Source organism: Octopus bimaculoides, chromosome 5 (genome assembly GCF_046866305.1).
Source record: "Octopus bimaculoides isolate indiv1 chromosome 5, ASM4686630v1, whole genome shotgun sequence".
Lineage (NCBI taxonomy): Eukaryota > Metazoa > Mollusca > Cephalopoda > Octopoda > Octopodidae > Octopus > Octopus bimaculoides.
The window spans coordinates 106890252-106909874 of NC_142932.1; the positions used below are offsets into that span (position 1 = coordinate 106890252).

The 19623-nt window shown below is 34.5% G+C and overlaps 1 protein-coding gene across 3 annotated transcripts in view; it reads right to left on the reverse strand.

Annotated features, from left to right (window-relative positions):
* LOC106874327 (uncharacterized) overlaps nucleotides 1-19623 on the reverse strand; it is a 217444-nt gene that overhangs the window by 37442 nt on the left and 160379 nt on the right. For all 3 annotated transcript variants that reach the window (XM_089352893.1, XM_089352892.1, XM_089352891.1), the window contains exons 18-27: nucleotides 16354-16405; nucleotides 15197-15267; nucleotides 11979-12036; nucleotides 11193-11263; nucleotides 8593-8695; nucleotides 8173-8243; nucleotides 5670-5761; nucleotides 3937-4081; nucleotides 2328-2438; nucleotides 1096-1246 (exon numbers count right to left, since the gene is read on the reverse strand). In XM_089352893.1, coding sequence (XP_089209019.1) covers nucleotides 1096-1246; nucleotides 2328-2438; nucleotides 3937-4081; nucleotides 5670-5761; nucleotides 8173-8243; nucleotides 8593-8695; nucleotides 11193-11263; nucleotides 11979-12036; nucleotides 15197-15267; nucleotides 16354-16405 — 925 coding nt within the window. The remainder of the gene's footprint in view (nucleotides 1-1095; nucleotides 1247-2327; nucleotides 2439-3936; nucleotides 4082-5669; nucleotides 5762-8172; nucleotides 8244-8592; nucleotides 8696-11192; nucleotides 11264-11978; nucleotides 12037-15196; nucleotides 15268-16353; nucleotides 16406-19623) is intronic.

Sequence of the window (19623 nt, forward strand, 5' to 3'; positions counted from 1 at the left end):
ACAGTATTATACTGATTTTTTTTTTTTTTTTGTCAACAAAACAAAATAATGTTCCCTTGCAAGCAATAAAATAAATATACCAGTTGCCAGCAATGTGTTTAATATATAAATTGGTCTATCCAATTATGTTACAACTTATTAATAATCCTTTTTATCATAGGCACAAGGCCTGAAATATTGTGGGAGAGGAGAAGTCGATTACATTGACCCCAGTATTTGACTGGTATTTAATTTATTGACTCTGAAAGGATGAAAGGTAAAGTTGACCTTGGTGGAATTTATACTCAGAACTTAAAGACAAACAAATTGCTGTTATACATTATACCTGGCATGCTAATAATTCTGCCAGCTCACCTCCTTCAGCAACTTATTAATGATACCAATTGTGATCTCTCCCAAAGCCCAGGAAAAAATTTAAGAGAAAGAAACCATGCAACAATGAGGATAAATCTACTGAACTCTTGTACAACAGTTATGGGAACAAGATAACTTTGAGAGAATGATATTAAGTTACATATTTATTCTTAATTCATTCTGGCAGATTCAAACAAGAATATGCTAATCACTGTCGTATTTCATCAGATGAATGTTTATTTCATGAATTAAGAACGAATATATAAGTCATTGTTCTGATTCTCACTGTTGAGCTGTCCATGATAATTTGTTATTGGTTGGCAAACACTAGCAGACAATCAAATAGTTTGCTTACTGAATTTATAAACAAGAGCCACAGACTCTTGCTAGATTCATTAGACCAGGGAAACTTTAGCTGATGAGACACAATAATGATGAAGCACCAGGTGTCTTAAAGTTCTCTTTCACTAATGAATCAAGTGTATTCTGAACACACATTTGCTTGAAAGAAATTTTCCATTGACAAAATACAACAGTGATTAACATATTCACATACGAATCTACCAGAACAAATCAAGAATGAATATGCTAGTCATCATTTTGATACTAAATTAACTATTCTGGATTAATTTTTTTTTACAGTAATCATTCAGTTTTGTATCAAAAATTGCATGATTGATTACTAACATGTCACTGTTCCTATCCTAAATTTATTACATATCTTGAATGTTGGCTACTCACGTGTATCCAAGCATACGACAAACAACGTTAGCATCTTTTATGTCCCACTTGTCATCACACACTACACCCCATTCATTAAGATATTTTATCTCTACTCTTCCAGAATGTTCTTCTCCATCTGCAAGTCGAATCTCAAGCATTTCAGGAATCCCTGTTGTTTTGAAAATAAAAATGCCAATACAATGCATGAAATAAAAATGCCAATACAATGCATAAAAAAATATGAAATAATGAATGCATCTTATAATATGTATGGGTGTGTGTATGTGTTCTACTTGTTTCTGCCATTAGACTGTGGCCATGCTGGGGCCCAAAATTTTTGCACAAGGCCTAACATTTTTGGGGAGGGGGCCAGTCAATTAGATCGACCCTAGTATGCAACTGGTACTTAATTTCTTGACCCTGAAAAGATGAAAGGTAAAGTCGACCTCAGCAGAATCTGTACTCAGAATGTAAAGACAAACAAAATACTGCTAAGCATTTTGCCCAGCATGTTAACGTTTCTGCCAGCTCGCCGCCTTACAACAGAATTGGTATTGTAAAACATAGGTACCATGTAAAATGTACTGGTGTTGGTGGTGGCACCACATAACAAACATCCAGTATACTCTGTAAAACTGGTTGGCATTAAGAAGGGCATCCAGTTGTGAAAACCAAGCCAACATAGAAAACGGATGTTAAATGATGAAAACAAGGATGAATCATCATCATCATCATCATCGTCGTCGTTTAACGTCTGCTTTCCATGCTAGCATGGGCTGGACGATTTGACTGAGGACTGGTGAACCAGGTGGTTACACCAGGCTCCAATCTGATTTGGCAGAGTTTCTACAGCTGGATGCCCTTCCTAACGCCAACCGCTCCGAGACTGTAGTGGGTGCTTTTACGTGCCACCAGCACGAAGGCCAGTCAGGCGGTACTGGCAACAGCCACGCTCAAAATGGTGTATTTTACGTGCCATCCGCACAAGAGCCAGTTCGAAAGAGAAAGTGTGTGTGTGTGTGTGTGTGTGTGTGTGTGTGTGTGTGTGTGTGTGTGTGTGCGTGCGTGTGTGTGTGTGTGTGCAAGAGAAAGTGAGATAGATAGCTAGCTAGCTAGCTAGATAGATAGATAGATAGATAGATAGATAGATAGATAGATAGATAGATAGATAGATAGATAGATAGATAGACAGGCAGACAGAGAGACAGATACATACACCCATACATATATATATATAAAATATTACATACCACAGTCTTGTTCATCGGAAAAATCATTGCAGTCATCCCTTCCATTACATTTTTCCTCCTCTGGAATACATCTTCCATTCTGGCATTGGAAGCCTGTGGCAGTGCAGTTTTCTACAAGAATCAACACCATGAAAAAAATTATTAAATGGAAAATATAAACAGATACAGTAATAAACATTTGGACATGAGTTAATAACAATAACTAAAAGGTTTAAAAACAGAACTTTAAAGCAAAATATATTAGATTCAAACCTCATCACTGACATTGTATTCTACTCTCAGATATAGACTTTATGACTATAGTTTTAATTCATCTTGCTGAAAATAAGTATAACTCCTGTTCCTTGGTTGGGTACGTCATTATTTTAAGAAGGACATTCAGCCATAAAATTTATTGTTCCATTAATTCTATGAATTCAAACTTTGGAATTGCAGTTTGTAACTTTTACACTGGCTTTTATCTGGAGTTAAAGATGGGTTCCACACTTGATTTATAGAATTTATTTTGCAATTTTCAATAATAGGAAAGTCTAAGTTAACTTTATTAAATTTAGATAATTAAGACAACAAACTAAATATCATACAGCTAAGCTGAAACTCACCCTAATTAACCCATATATTTTTATGATTCTTTTATACATTCTTATTTGTCTTGCTTCTGCACTTTCCTGCTCAACTGTGAGGTAGGAATGGATCTTGTTTTTGTCAGTCAAACAAACTGGAATAAGTAGTGATTTGTTCATAGCTCAGAAACAGAAACCAATTCTGGTTTCAGGAATTAAGAACATTCCTACTCTATATTTAAAAAAAATTATAACCAGAAATTTAGTTAAAATACTTTTTATAAAAATCTGTATATGGTACAAGACAAAAGATACTGCTTCATCTATATTGTTGAGGCTTGGCAAAGTAACAAGATAGGCATTGCTTGGTATTTACATGGTTAAAAGGTAAGTGTTGGGAGAAAAGAAGTTGCGGAAATTTTTCAGTTTCTGAACCAACACAAAATGTCATTTGGAAAAGGTACAAGGTTTCTTCCTGATTGAATGTAGATTTTTAGAACGTGTGTAGACCATACTGTGGAGTGTCATAATCCCCAACAATAACAACAATTACTGCCAACACAACCAATTCAATCATTCTCTAAGCAACTCCTTAATCCTTCATTTGTTAAATCTCAGTCTTTTACACAGATATTTTCTCAAGTCAAGATGCAAACCCGAATCACTAATATGGAAACAAGACACTTTTTGTTGTAAAACGCAACTTCTAGAAAATATATTTCATTCTGAATACACATAAACAGTTGCTGATGTATTGAGAACAGAATGATTAAATTTTCTTTTATTTAACTCATTTGTTAACTTATTTCAGTTGAAATAAACTGCCTTTATTTCAATTAATTAAAAAAAAAAGACAATGAGTTTACATCTGAAGTTTGAAAGAGAAATTAACATGTGATTTTAGTGGAAAGCATTAATTTAAATCATATTAAAGCAGGAATGGAACCAGGAGTAGTTTTGGGCAGGTTAGTATTGAAAGAGTTTAGTTCAATGTTAATTACTGAATATGTTCTCTGGTAACAATGAAGAATCAAAGATGGCCTTACGTGAAAGTATATAATAAAATCCACTGGAAAGCGGTCTCATGCTCAGACTCTTCATTGTATCAAACAACTTGCATTGCTTGCCATTCTCTCGATAATGGAATGCTTTACAGACAAACTCTCGATGATATAAACAAGTTCTGGCACACTGAAGATAGAAATTCAGAAATATTAAAAAAAAAATTTATCTCAAGAAGTGTATCAATAATATAATTTTGATAAATTTTATAGACAACATATTAAAACAACAGGAATAGAATGGCTCAATAATATATGCAGATAACTCAATGTTATGAAAAGATAATAAAAAAAAAACATTATTTGGAGTGTTAACAATCTTGATAAAGCTGATTGAATTTTAAAATATTTTTCAGGGGTTTATTAAATCAGTAGCCACTATATTAGAATAATATAGTTCAGGCACATAAAAATTAATAATAAAACTTATGTTACCCAATTGCAGCTAGCTACAAATTTATTTATAGGTTCGTGGATCCTTTCACAAATCATAGACCACTGGGTCTATGAATTAGGCAATCTTTTTTGAGAAGTAGGCTGCATGAAACATGACTCATCATCAGGTGAACCACAGTACTGAAAAATTGTTAGGGCATGCCATCCAGAAAGACATCCTTCAGAGCCACAGTTTGCCATCACTCTCATAGACCATTGGTTTCTGAAGTGTTAACTTTTGTCACAAAGGCCTGATGTTCATTCTCCAGTTAAGTTATCCAAGGCAAGCAGGACTAAGTGTTTTACCTGTAGATAGTAAAATACCTGCAGTAAACTATGAATTTATAATCCATTAGATTGATACCTGTACTACTTGCTATTTTTCATTTTCCCTTTATGGAAACATTATTCAACAAATTAGAAAAGTAGAATCTTGAGATCAAATGTAGGCTGGAGGTTATAAATACACTGATTGGGTGAGCTGTAGTCTGTAGCATGACATAAAAAATGCATGTCTTTTAACAATTGCCCTTCAAATTAATATCCCATATCTTTCATTTGATATGAAGCATACTTTATTAGTTTGACTATATACTAAATGAGTTATCACTAACGTATTTCATAGTATAAATAGTATGAGGATCATATAAATATACCATCTATGCTGGAGAGACTTGGAAACATCTTGCTTGTGCAAGTAGAGTCAGTTAAAAACTCTGCATTCCAGGCACCACTAGGTTTCAGGGGGTCATCAGGAGAGAATGTGCACTACTTTAATTGAAATCCTAGCTGTTCAACACGTAGCCTTTTAATAATGATTTATTTTTGTATAGATCGAAAGCCTTATTATTAAGGGAGAACAACTATAATTGAAAAGACCTACTATATCCTAGTAATTAACCAAAAAAATGATATGTGACCAAATGAACTATTATATAACATTCTGGTATTTTGATTAAGTGACTAGATGTGACAAACTGAGCAGATTGATGACACCCTAGTGAACCGAAATTAAAACAGTGAGCTTCTGAATAAGACACAGTAAAGCATCTGGTCCAACATTCTACTGTTTGGAAACCTGTATTGCTGTGTCTTGATAACAAGCTTCAAGCATATATGACCTTTTGTCCAATAAAGTTAGCTGTAAATAACTTACATTGAAACTAGCAGCATAACTAAAAATCTAATACATATATATAACTATTAATTTTATTTATTAAATGTGCTCTAGCATATTTTCAATTAAGAAAGAGGATATTGAAGAAAATAATAAGTGAACTTACTGTCTCCAATGGTATGCGAACATACACTTCCCTTGGAAATGCATCAATGATGAAGTTTGTATCTTGTTTCTCAAAGTTGTCAAGTGTGTAATCTAATTAAAAAAGAAAGAATATTTAAAGAATGCTATTGTTCAGTATTAATTCATACTAGAGTTGATTAAAAATATTTTCTTAGGTGTATTTTAAAATTAAATGTAAATAAAAATAAGAAAGACATACTAAAGAAACAAAATGGCATGAGAAGTGAGGATGTCCAAAACTAGGCAAGATGGCGAGATAGTATGAGGGCGGTTGCTATGGCATTGTGGTAGATCTGGCCACCCTCATTAATGGGGACAAAACCCAGATTTAAAACACTAGATGATGATGATGATGATGATGATGATACTAAAGAAACAATATGTGGTTGTTGGCCTTGGTCATATGTTCCTCGTAAAGGCTAATTTGGTTTAACTCAAATTAAACTATATTTCATTCTGTGATATTTTGAATATACTTTTTGCTGTTTATTCAGATTAATCCTGCTTCTAAGAGTTAATTAGGTCGTTTGTTTCTAGCCACAATTCCATTTTCAGCAGAGATTTGGTGAAGGTTTAATGTGTCAAAAAAAATAGCCTCAAACTTTTTAAACATCTGTAATACTTATGCTTTTCTTATATCTCAAAGTAGGAAAAAAATAATCAGGAAAATGAATAAAATCTGGAAGTTAACTGCAGGATTCCATCATATACATCGTATGTGCTTGATGTTATCAGCTAGGTAAGGAAGTACTTTGAAGTCCCAAAATAGTGAGTTACATAAGGTTGATGATTAGTTTGAACTTCTACTTGAAGATGCCTCATGGAGGGAGCGAGTTCTAGAAGAATGTGGTTCTGAGTAGAAAGGATTGAGTAAAGTAATTAGCACAGGGTTTGGTGATGATACACAATAAGGACAATGGAGAGAAAATGGACATTTATATCAAATGGACATTTTTATTTTTCATGTAATGATGGGTATGGGAGTGGTCAACTGACGAGGAGACAGTGTGGTTGTTGAGAATGGAAGAGAGTTCAGAGAGACGTAATGTACCATGAACATAAAACCAATGAGTAGGGACTGCGGAATTGTCAAACTGAGCTCCGAAGAAGAAAATGTTTCTTGTAAGACTGTAAACAAGGATTTACATGCAGAGTTCCATAGCAAGTAATGAACAATTGAATGGTTCTGGAATGGAGAGCTTCTAGTCTTGAAGAGCAAAGCGAGTGGCTATAAATGTTCTTTAAAAGTGGAGCAAGAATCAAACTTGAAAGGGATTTGGGGAGAGGTATTGAAGAAAGTATTTCTTCAATACCTTCTTCAGTGCCTTGTGCTGGGAGAGAAGGTGAAAAGTAGAGAATTACCACTGATGGCAGTTTCAGTTAACAAAGAACAAGGCTTGGTCAGTGTTAAACTTTTGGAAGCTGAATGTTTATGTGATGTGTCACACAGGTTAAGAAGCCATCAATATATATATATTTAGGGAGACTCTGTGAAGGTTGAGTGAATGGCAGAGGATTCTACAATTATTGATTTGAAATTAGTATATCTATAGTTTTCTGTGTGGGAAAGAAACTGCGAAATCATCAGTAGGAGAAATACAAGGGAAATACATAACATTTGATGGGTTTGGACTGAACACAGCATCAAAGACCATGGCTATAGATAACACTGGAAAATGTAGTTAGAGTAAAAGGGATCACTGACAACTACATAAATGATATTTTGGTGTATGAAATGGTGGTGACAGTAGATGAGATCAGTGACTCCCTGAAAAGTTATGGGTTGACAGCAAAATAGATGGTAAAGAGGATAGTGTCAAAACTGAAAAGGAAGACTGGAAAGGTAAGCTGATATTTCAGAGAGAAGAAAATGACTTCTCGATCTAAAATATACTTTGAGTTAATGAAAACTGTTCACAATATGTGGAAGGCTGAGCTACTACCATATCACTGGATGACTTCAAACTAAATGTCCTCAAGGATTCTGGTGGAAGACAACTGGAAGCAATTGGTAGCTGATGTGTTATTCTGTCAGCATGGCATTTTTATTTATATATGATTGACAGTAGACCCAGGTGCATGGCTACATGAAAGAAAATTATGGAAGAGGCTGGTGTTGAAATTTCAAGAGTATAAAGTATTGTGGGAGAGGGGTCTTTTAGGGGAATTGTTGATAGAGAACAATACTGCATTTTGTTCAGAACTGTTGAAGTAGTGGAATGTCAGACGAGTAGGAATAGTATCATAGAGAGATACTATCGAACTATCAAGCTGCTGGTTGAAAGAAGAAATATCTCTTCGATTGAGACAGTGTTCTGGTAAAACATGTCATCAAAGTTGAGCCAGATGGAGGAGTCACAAATAATACAGAATAATTTATTTTACACACTTACAGGATTGTGACAACCTTGTTGTAATCATATTTACAAATTCAAATATAGCCACTTGCATTGAATTAAAATCATTTCAGTTATTATACATACCACAATCTTTCTCATCTTCACCATCAGAGCAGTCATTTTCTCCATCACATTTCCAACTCAGTGAAATGCAGCTGTTAAAATGAAATTTCGTTTATATAGAAATCAACTTAAGTAATACATATGTATGTATTTTGATTTATTGCTTTTGAGAAGGAAACATTTTTTTGTCTAATTGATGAAAGAAAATATTCATTCTAGTATGTGATCAACAGAAAAATTCATTGTATGAAAAACCAGAGATGCTTTCTCAGTCGCAGCTAATATAGGTAACAGAAAGATGGGTTCACCTGGTATAAAATTATAACAAGATTTGCTTTCCCTACCACTAATTCGTAACACATATGATTGAAACATATTCATTGGTTATAAAAGTTAAAATGGTTAATAGGGCGAGAGTAAAAGAGAAACAAGTTATCTTACGTCTTTGATGTTGAACAATACATTTTGTTAAGTGGACAATTCAAGGAATGAGTTGTTGTAACTGGAGCTTGAGTAGTTGTAACTGTAGCTTTTGTTGTTGCAGCTGAAAAAGTCAAACAAATTTCTTACCTTTTATCTTTTACTTATTTCAGTCATTTGACTAAATCCTTCCAGCAGTGCCCCAGTCTTTAACTCTTTAGCATTCAGATTATTCTGTCAAATGTAATACTTCTTAATTCACATTGTTTTTTTAATTATTCACACATTATCTTATAGCTTCAAGAGTTTGATGTGGTAATTTATTTGTAGAATGACATTGTAGAGTAGGTTTGGCCATTTTGAACATAAAGCAGGTAGATTATTTTGGCTGGATATTTTGGCTAAATGCTAAAGGGTTAAACCTGTCACTTACTTCTCTTCCCAGGTGCATTGTTTCTTTGTTGAGTTGCCTGTTAATCATAAGTCCTTTCATTCTAATAGCTTTTGTCCTTGTACTGTTGCTTTCTGGAACTCACTACCACTGTCTTGTTTTCCTCTGGTCTAAGATATTCATTCATTTGATCTTTCTGTTAATTGACATCTATTGAATTTGTAGGCCCCTATTCTTGATTTTTTTGTAGTCCCTTACATTACAGTGACCTCAGGCCTTGTTTGTGAAAAAATCAAAAACTATATATGGATCTTTCTGAATTGACGGGCACCACTCATTTTCTTAACGAAACACTTTCAAACTTGGAATACTAGAAGAACGTGTCATATAAAACATCTTTTTCTCTTAGCCTTCTTAAAAAAATGTTTATATTGCAAGTTATTTCATGTTAAAGTTGTCGTATTTCTGTAATTTCAACCAATCACTGATGTCTATTCAGCTGAATACAGTTACTGCTGTTTTTGTAAACAATAATTTTTGCTGGTGTCAAGATCGTTATTCCCTGGTAATTATACCTGGTTAGGGTTATGAGTTAGGTTATGGCAAAAATAATCATAACCCTAACTCTAAAACCCGAACCCTAACCCTAAAACCCGAACCCTAACCCTAAAACCCTAAAGCTAAAACCAGTACAAATGCATGAACGACGTTATAAATAACAGTACTGCTGATAGTTGTTGTTGACGAACAACGGCACTAATTTTATTCAAGAGAAAAGATCCCATTACACCGCACAATGTGTGGTGTTCACAATTCACAGCAGTAATTGTTTTCACCTCAATAGACGTCAGTGATTGGTTGAAATTACCAAAATACGACAATTTTTTACATGAAATAACTTCGAATACAAAAAATTTTATCTGTTCTATAACACAAAATATACAAGTATATGAAGTTTAAAAGTGTTTCGGTACCAAAAAACACTACATAAAACATAAATGAAAAGTGGTGCCTGTCAATTCAGAAGGATCCCTATATATATAAAAAAAAGATACCTGTAGCAAATATAACTGATGTAAAGTGGATTAATGTGTTCTTAGAAACATCAGGAAGCATCTACAGCAGATTTCAGTTTCTAACCTACAAGAAAGTATCTTATTAGCTGAGTCAGTTTGCTTCCACCCGAAGTAATATTGAAGTATAGTTATGTCCCATCTACATCAACTATTGCCATTTATAGTATACTAGCAGAGGCACCCGGCGTTGCTCGGGAATGAAATTGTTGCTTATATACTTGAAGAAAAAAAGGCAAAATATGCTGTATAGAAATTTGAGAGGACATTCTGTAGATGGACTCTCAGATGAATGATGGCTGGGTGCCTCTCATGAATGGGGAAAATTGAAGATGTGCCGAAAAGCCTCATTGGTACTTGGAAACTTTTACGAAAATCAAAATGGGGATTAAATGAAAAAATGATTTACGTGAATATCCTCACAAGAGTAATTGAAATAAATGGCGATTGTGGAATCCCCCACGCACGCGCGCACGCATACACACGTGTGTCTTTGTAAATATGTTTGTATACATTTATGTATGTGTGTGTTTGTAAGAGACAGTGTGAGTGAGAGAGAGAGGTTTGTTGTCATGTATATGTACATGCATAAATATACATACATCTTTGGATGTATGCATATGACAACACAGCCCTTGATTCACTCACACTCTGTGTCTTACAAACGCGCGCGTGCGCACACACACGTGTGTCTTTGTAAATATGTTTGTATACATTTATGTATGTGTGTGTTTGTAAGAGACAGAGTGTGAGTGAGTCAAGGGGTGTGTGTGTGTGCGTGTGTGTGTGTGAGACAGAGTGAGAGAGCAGTGTGTATGTAGTATTTTCTCTCTCTCTCTCTCTCATACACACAAACACACACACTCACACACAAAATAGAGAGTGAAGCTTTTTTTGGCGTTGTTACGTCAATACCGGAAGTTGACATTGAGAAAACTTTTTAAAGAAGTGAATCTTAAATATAAAGCAATATTATTTATTTTTAATTAAAAAAATCAAATGAAGAGCCTAAGATTTACCCGAGGTCAAATTATTCACGCATCAGAAGTATGGAAGCATTTGGTGAAGTCGATTTCACATGAAAAGCTATTACACACACATCTCTGTTTTATATATAGTATAGATTTAAAATCATCTTATCATGTATATATACTTACTACAATTTTTTTCATCTGAACTATCAGGGCAATCTGCTGATCCATCACACCGCCAGCTTTCAGGAAGGCAGCTGTTGTTAAAAGAGTACATTGTTTAGTAAAGGTTCAAACAGTAAATATCTGTTTGAATGAAGCTCTTAAAGGACTTTCTCATCTGCTTGTATTTGCCAGGAAAAAAGACTTTAATTAATGTTAATAGTTATTATGTAATAGACTTACAACTTATCCATGGAGGAGACATGCATTTCATTTGCTTATAGTTTGGAAGCCAGAGATAAGCATCAGTGGTATATGAACTGGTAGAAGGGGAGGTTGAACTGCTGTAAATTTACTTCATACATTATGAGTAATATTAAAGAAGCTTATAAATGATAATTTTGTATTTTTTCCCATAAATAACTTCAAGCCAATCTAGGTAAATATGCATAAATAAATTGATTAATTGATAAATTTCCCACTAATGTGATGCAATGCATGGCTCACTAGACATTTTAGTAAAATAGAGTATCTTCTGCTTAATTATATACATTTAAAAAAAATTTACTTGAAATTGAAGTATTTCCTGTGAGTTTTTCTTGTATAAGAAAACATGACAGTAAGAATTATTGAATATCATTTTTTCAAAGCTTTGCTCTGAAAAATATTGTTGAAGAAGCTTTGGAAGTTATTTTAAACTCGATGATTGCTTGTTTACTTCAGTTGTCTCTCCATAAATTACTCATACTTTAAAACTATATGAATATAATTATTTAGAGATAAATGCAATCAAATCAGAAATTTACTTACCTTTGTAAGCATTTCATTTTGTCAGGAGGACAAGTAAAAGATGAATTAGTGGTAGTACCTAGAACAAAAAATATAACTTATTGTAATTCATTGTTGTCACACTCATATTATTACTAAATTACACATAAATATCTAAGTTTAGCCTAGATTTATGTATGGGAGTAGAACTGACATGATAAATGGGTGATTTCCAGCTTTACATTCAGACCCAGATTTTTAATTGACAACATGAAATTAATTAGTAATCTTGTTGAAAAAGATATGTGTTCCAATCTTACTTAATTCTTTATCTTTCACTTACTTTTACTCACAAACCAAGGCAAAAAAAAAAAAAACTGCTTTAAGTATTCTAAAGGAAAAATCAATTCTGGTATGATTTGAACTCAAAAAAGCAAGACATGGGACTAGATAACATGGAGGTGTATGTGGCTGGACATAGTTAGTTCTTAATGCTTGCTCTTGAGCAGCACAAATGAGAGCTTCCACCCACTTCTTTCAAATCTCCCTTACTCATGTGTTTGTCTATCTTTCCAAAATTAGAGTCTTTATCCATATCTATTTGGAACTGTCCATGCATCACCTTGTCTTTCAACTCTGCAGCCTTCTTTTCAGCTTCATTTGTTTTGAACTCTTTTTTGTAGGTGTACAACTCAGCTTCTATGATCCCAGCCAATTTAACTCCCATGAATAATGGTTCTGTGCTGTTCTGAATATGCCAATCAAGACTATTTTCTTTGCTTCTTATGCAAGACTATTTTCTTCATTTCTTCACATTTTATGCACTTCACAGCCTCCTCCATCTTTTCATGGTAAGTGTATCATATGCCTGTCACTTTTAAGGTGTAAAGCTCCACACATTGCCATTTCTTCTTCATTTCTCACTCCATCTGGTTTATCTCTTCTTTTAACCATTTAAGTATGCTCATTCCATATCTTAGTGCTGACACAGCCCAAATATTTATGACAGTTACTTTATTTCTTCCAGTTAATTTTGATTTGAGAATCATACACAATCATCTTATGTACTCTTTTTTGTGTAAATTCTTCATTTCATTTTCTTTTATTTTGCCAGTCTCCATGATGCCAAATACCCACTCTCTTCACTGTCCTTCTTGACAGTACCATCTTGTAGTTCTGTCCCTTCAGTTCTCACCACTTTTCCTTATTCTATATTCTGAATTCCACTTCTATGTCCTCACTGAACAAGTGTACCGTTTTGATCAATGAGTCTACTTGTGCCTGATTCTTTCAAACGACTTCAAGTCTTCTATAAATAACGAATGGTTGACTTTAAGGTTTGGTTGTCCCCACTCATAACCAAGGCCAATCTTTCTCAGCAAACAAAAACAAAAACAAAAACAAAAACAAAACAAATTAATCATGCACCGGACAAATAAAAGTGGTGATAGGCTCTTGATTGTGACCTCTCCAAGCACTTTACCATATGATGTTAACTCAACTTTCTAACTTCCCATGCTCAGCTGAATAAATTCTCTTATATTATTGGCTACTCTGAAAAGTGCCAGACACTCTAATATCCATGAATGGGGAATGAGGTCATATGCCTTTTGGTAGTCAATCTATTCCATTGAAAGGTTGCTATGTCTTCTTTTGCAATCTCTGAGAATGGCTTTATCAATCAAGAGATGATCCTTTGTGCCTTTACTTCTTTGTTTGCAACCTTTTTGTTCTTCTGGAAGAATATTTTCATTTACCAAGAAGGAATACATGCTTTCTGATAAAATCTCTGTGAATAACTTCCAAAAAATCAGGAAGCAAGAAATAGGTTTCAGTTTATGAGGCTTGATCAATTAGTACCTGGGTTGTTGCCAGAGTAACGAAGCTAAAGTACACAGAGTGAAGCTGCTTGGCACAGATTGACCTTCAATTCTGCTGTGCATTTGCTCTAAGTTTTAACGTTCTACTTCACTTCTGCTGTTTATTGCAGTGCTTGGAAGGAATGTGTGTAGCATGTGATCGTTCTCTTCACATTTTCCTCTTTTAATAGGGATGGATCTAGTTTTACAATTCCCTCTTTTATCTGTCGTTGCAGAACTGTTTGTCATTTACTCATGGCAGGTTTTATATATTCTATTGTTACTGATGCTGCCTTACTCAATGTTTTCAGGATCCATGTGAAGGGAATACTGTTAAAAGCCTTCCAGTGTGCAATTTATGCCATTTCCAATGCCTTCCTTTTTCTTCAACAGTTTTCAAATATGGCTTTATTGATCAATAACTGACCTTTAAAGCCATATGAGCTTTTGCAACATCTCTTCTGGTTGTTGTTCTCCTCCAGCTCTGCTTCCTCTCTCTCTTTCTCTCATTGTTGCTCTTGTTAAAATTTATAATTTCTGTAACTTTTTTTGTGGAAATTAGTTCTGAAGTATATATTTAAAATTTTGGTATAAATGAGACAATCAGAGAAGGTATTGGTTCTTGTGACTTCAATGGAATAAACTTTCATTTTCATTTTCACCAATAACAACTCAAGTAATAGCATCAAATCATAAGAAAATGAGAAAAGAAGAAATGAAATCAATGAAGGATGTTATATTTCATGAAAATATCTCAATATAACCTGTTAATACTATAAGATGCAGCAATTTTAAGTGATAATTCTTCGGAAGCTCAAAGACAAACTAACCATTTTGAAACTGAATCTACAAAAGGGAGTCAAAATCACTGACACCAAAATAAGTGTGCTGCTTATTACTAAGTGTGTAGACCCAAGTTCTACAATCATGTATATACCATTTGAAGAGCTCAAGTTTCTATTATCACAGGCCTATTGTTATTTTTGATGTGACATTGTAGGCAGTGGAAATGCTTTTAGACAAGTATGACAATTAGCATTGCCATAATATATAAACTTTGCTTTATTTAGAATTGTTCATTTAGTATTTCTTAAGTACATGCTGTTCCTTAAGTACATGAAATACATACTTTACCAACCTCAAAGTTACAAAAGCAAAGTTGATTCTCGGTGGTAAAAAGATGTAACTAAGGCAATGTCTGACTTTCTAAGATTTCAGCCATCAACTGTCCTAGTAACAGATACATCACCAACATGTCAAATCTTCAACTTCTCAGACTATTATAGATAATTTCTCTCCTAATCTCCTAATCTCTATAATTATAATAATTTTTCTGTTATCAAACTTTTCTGCTACAAATATCACTTTGAATTATACAAGAGTCTAGTTTCATATACTTACCACATTCACTCTCATCTTCTCCACCAGGACAATCACGATCTCCGTCACACTTCCATTGAAGTGGTATGCAACTATTGAATAAATTTTCCTTGTATCAGAAAGAAGCTTAAACACTACATACAAATTGTTTTTTAAATCGTGAAATATTGAGAGGAAGCACTCATGATTTTCCAGATTCTCTCAAAATGGTGCGGTTAAAAGCAGTATTAGTTGAACTATAAAATGATATCAATAAGAAAATTATAGGGGTAAAAGGAATTTTAAAGGACAACATTTAGAGTAAGAAGGATTGATCAAAGTGATTATTGGGTAGTTTGTAGGAAAGCAAATACAGTAGAGAATATGAGAGGAAAAGAGATGAGTGCATCGGTAAGACGGGTTGGAATGATACACAGCTTATTTTCAGGAAAGCAGAAGCTATTATTGTAATTACTGTGGACGTCATCTACATATGAACCTGTGTGTGTTCTGTGAGTGTGTGGAGAGGTTGTGTATATTTATGTTGTAATCCAATTATACATCTTAGATGCAGTGCAATTTTAATGCACTGGCATACTAGATAATTGCCTAGCCCCCACCCCAACAAGCCTAGGGTCCTAATTGTAATCTTTGTATAATGTGGCTTCCTATCTATAAATAAATACTATCGGAGGGAATTTCATTGATTGAGGAATTACTGTTGTATATAACATAGCATAACTCTTAGACCTTCAGTTAAAAAAAATATTGATATGAGTCATTCTAAGGACATGAATGAGTGATCACTGATTACTTATGGAATAGTATTTATATGAAGAGAGAAAGGGGATAATAAAGAGATAGAAAGAGGTAAAAAAAGGGAGCTAGAAAGATACGTGTAGGGGGAAAATAATAAAAAAAACTCCAATATACTTAACTCATTTTGGAAAGTTGACATTAGTTAATGGGAACAAACTTATTGCCATATGTATTAAATATAACACAATCATGCTATGGAAACAAGAGATGAGCAGCAATGGGTAAAAAGAAAAAGAATATTTTAATTGATATTTACAAAACAATCATGAATATTTGCCTAATACACTCACATTTTCTTCAACTTCTTAAAAGATATAAAAGATCTTTAAATGATTATGAAAATTAAAGAATAAAAATATAGAAATGGGAAGCAATCTTACATCTTTCTGCTTGAACACATCATTGAATTAGTAGGACAACTCACTTCTGGCTCTGGAAAAGAAGTTGTATGCATGTAAAATTAATTTTGTGAAAATTAGCCTCATTTAGGAAGGGAAAAAATAGTGGATTCAATCTATCTCAGAATATGTCTGTCAGATTTTGGCAATCTCAAAGTGAGAAAAATCAAAGTCAATTTGAAAGAGATTTGAAATCAGAATACAGGGGTGTAAACCGAATGCTGTGAACCACTCAGTCTGATACTTTGATGTACTAATTAAGAAAAATATTGATTTTTAATATAACCACAGAACCCCATCATTTAGGGAATGGTATAAATTAACCTAGCCCAGTGCTTTGTCTGTACTGATTTTATTGACCTCAGATAAAAGAAGATAAATTTGATCCCTGTGAAATTAGAACTCAGAACATAAAATGACATAGATAAATGGCCAAAAGGGAGTTTTCTGTTTATCTATTAATTCCATTGGTTTTTCACTCATACGTGAGAGGATTGCCCTTCTTATACTTATATTCATTAATATGTTGGCATGGCTGAGCAGTTGCAAAGTTTACTAACTAACCATGTGGTTTTGGATTCAGTTCCACTGTGTAGCACCCTAAATAAGTGTCTTCTATTGTGGCCCAGGGTTAACCAATGCCTTGTGAATGGATTTTGAAAATGGAAACTGAAACAACTATTATATGTGTAAATTTATGTGTGTGTGTGTGTGTGTGTGCGAGTGAATGTGTATGTGTGAGTGCGTGTGTACGTGCGTGTGTGTGTGTGTGTGTGTGTGTGTGTGCGTGCGTGTGTGTGTGTGTGTGTGCGTGCGTGTGTGTGTGTGTGTGTGTGTGCGTGCGTGTGTGTGGAGGGTGGTGTTTGTGGCTCCTTGTCTTGGCATCATGTTGTAGATGTATTGATAAATGAGTGTCATCATCATATAAGCAGTGTCCTTCATTTACAATCTGCCATGGAAACATGTCTCGCCAAGAAAAATTAAGACCTTGCTTGGAAACAGTTGAGGGTTGGCAACTATAAAGAGCATCTGGCTGTAGAAAATCTGTCTCAAAACATTTCTCCTAACCCAGACTATAAGAAGAAAGAGGACATTAAAACAATGATGGTGATATGGATGATGACATGCATTTATATATTTTGTGCTTTTAATTTATCTGATAGTCATAATGTTTTTAATATGTATTAATAGGACATTTTACCTCACCCCTCATTTTGATTTGTGTACGTCACTAAATTCCTTGTAATCCCTTTTGTAACATGTTGTATTGAATGGATGGATCAATCTTGCAAGTTGAGGGGCAAAATTAGTATTATTATTCTTGATGGAATCATTAGCAGAGTGGACAAAATGGTTTGCAGTTTAGTTATGATCAAATCACCCCAAGGTCGATTTCAACTTTTCTGGGCTAATGAAATAAAGCACTGGGGTCAATGCAATCAACTGTGTATCACCCCCATCTCTCTTTAAAAAGAAAATTCTGATAATGTACTTATGTTAGAAACAATTATTATTTGATAATAATCAGATAAGTATTTTGAGGCTCTGGTATATTTCATTTAGAAATAGATTTTGAAGTTATATTTTTTTGTTTGTTTCAGTCTTCAGAGTCCAACCATGCTAGAGTATCACCTTGAAGGGTTTAGCCTAACAACTTGACCCCTGTACTTATTCTAAGTCTGGTAGTTAATCCATAGGTCTCTTTTGCTAAACTGCTAAGTTACAGAGAATTAAACAAGTCAACATTGGTTGCCAGCTAGGGATAGACAAACACAAAGGCACACTCACACACATGCGAGGGGTCCTACAAAGTTTCCATCTATTAAATTCACTCACAGGATATTATTAACCTGGAACTACAAGCAGGGGGTGTGTTCATTAAAGATTTCCCTTGACCCACTTCCTAAGGACTAACATAAACGAAACAAGGCATAATTCTTAGTCCTTCTCTACATGGCAACCACCAATGGTGACATACTTCTCCCATCACTTTGTGCAGCTGTAAAGACCTCGTCTGTAGAAGTTGCTATATTGCATCTGGAGCCAAGACTTCACCTCAGAAATAAGTTCATCATCATCTGAAAAGTGCTACCCCTTCAAAAAGAACTTCATGGTTGGGAAGAGGTGGAAGTCTGATGGTGCAAGGTCAGGAGAGTAGGGGGTGATGAGGAAGTATTTCATAGCTGCAGGAGTGTGCTTTCATCTGGACAACATGAGCATTGTGACCTGGGGCGTAGTTTTGGAGGAGGGGACTCATTTGGTCAGCATGCCACTCCTCTTTGCTTCGATGGCATCCTGCAATTTCTGCAGCAGGAAAGCATAATATGCCCTGTTAATTGTGGTGCCCTTTGCCAGGAAATCCATCATCACTATTCTGCACTGGTCCCAAAAGACTGTGAGCATTAACTTGCCTGCTGAGGGTTGGACACAAGTGTTCTTTGGAGGTGGTGAGTTATCATGTTTCCATTGCTTTGACTGGACTTTAGTCTCAGGATCATAGTGATGGACCCATGTTTCATCGTCTGAGGTAAGTCTGCTGAAAAAGTCTGTTTTCTTGGCCTGGGAACAATCGACTTATTTCTGCTTCTGAAAAGATGTGAGCATTCAGGGAATCCACCAAGCAGACAACTGGTCTGGACCCTACACATATCTTCACTTCTTGGGCTGGTTGCTGAATAGTTATACAGCGATCCTCTAAAACGGCAGCTTTCACTTTATGGATGGTGTTGTCATCAATGGCAGAATGTGGTCATCTAGGAATAGGAGCAGTTTCTACTGATGTCCAACCACATTTGAACTGGTGATGCCAGTGCTTCACTACATTGTATAATGGTGCATCATCACCATATACTTCTTTCATCTCATCGAAAATCTCTTTTGGTGTACAACCTTTCAATTATAAGAATCTGATCACTGATCTGCATTCAACTGCCTTCATTATAGTACCTTAGTCCACTTTAGTAGCCATAAAAGACAAATGAATACTAGTGTAAAGCTGCAAATTAAAATGTGACATGTAGAGACATGTATAATTATTTCTGTACAAGTTCCATTTCCTGCAATACACAGAAGTGGGTCAGAGGAAATCTTTAATGAACACCCCTTGTACAAGAGATGTGCATCCTTAGTCCCACTAAGTGGAACTGAAACTAAAATGACATGGTTCTACACTTTAAAACTTTGGCATAAATGATACAAATAAAGGAGGTATTTGGTTCTTGTAACTCCAATGGAATGGATAAGCTTTCATTT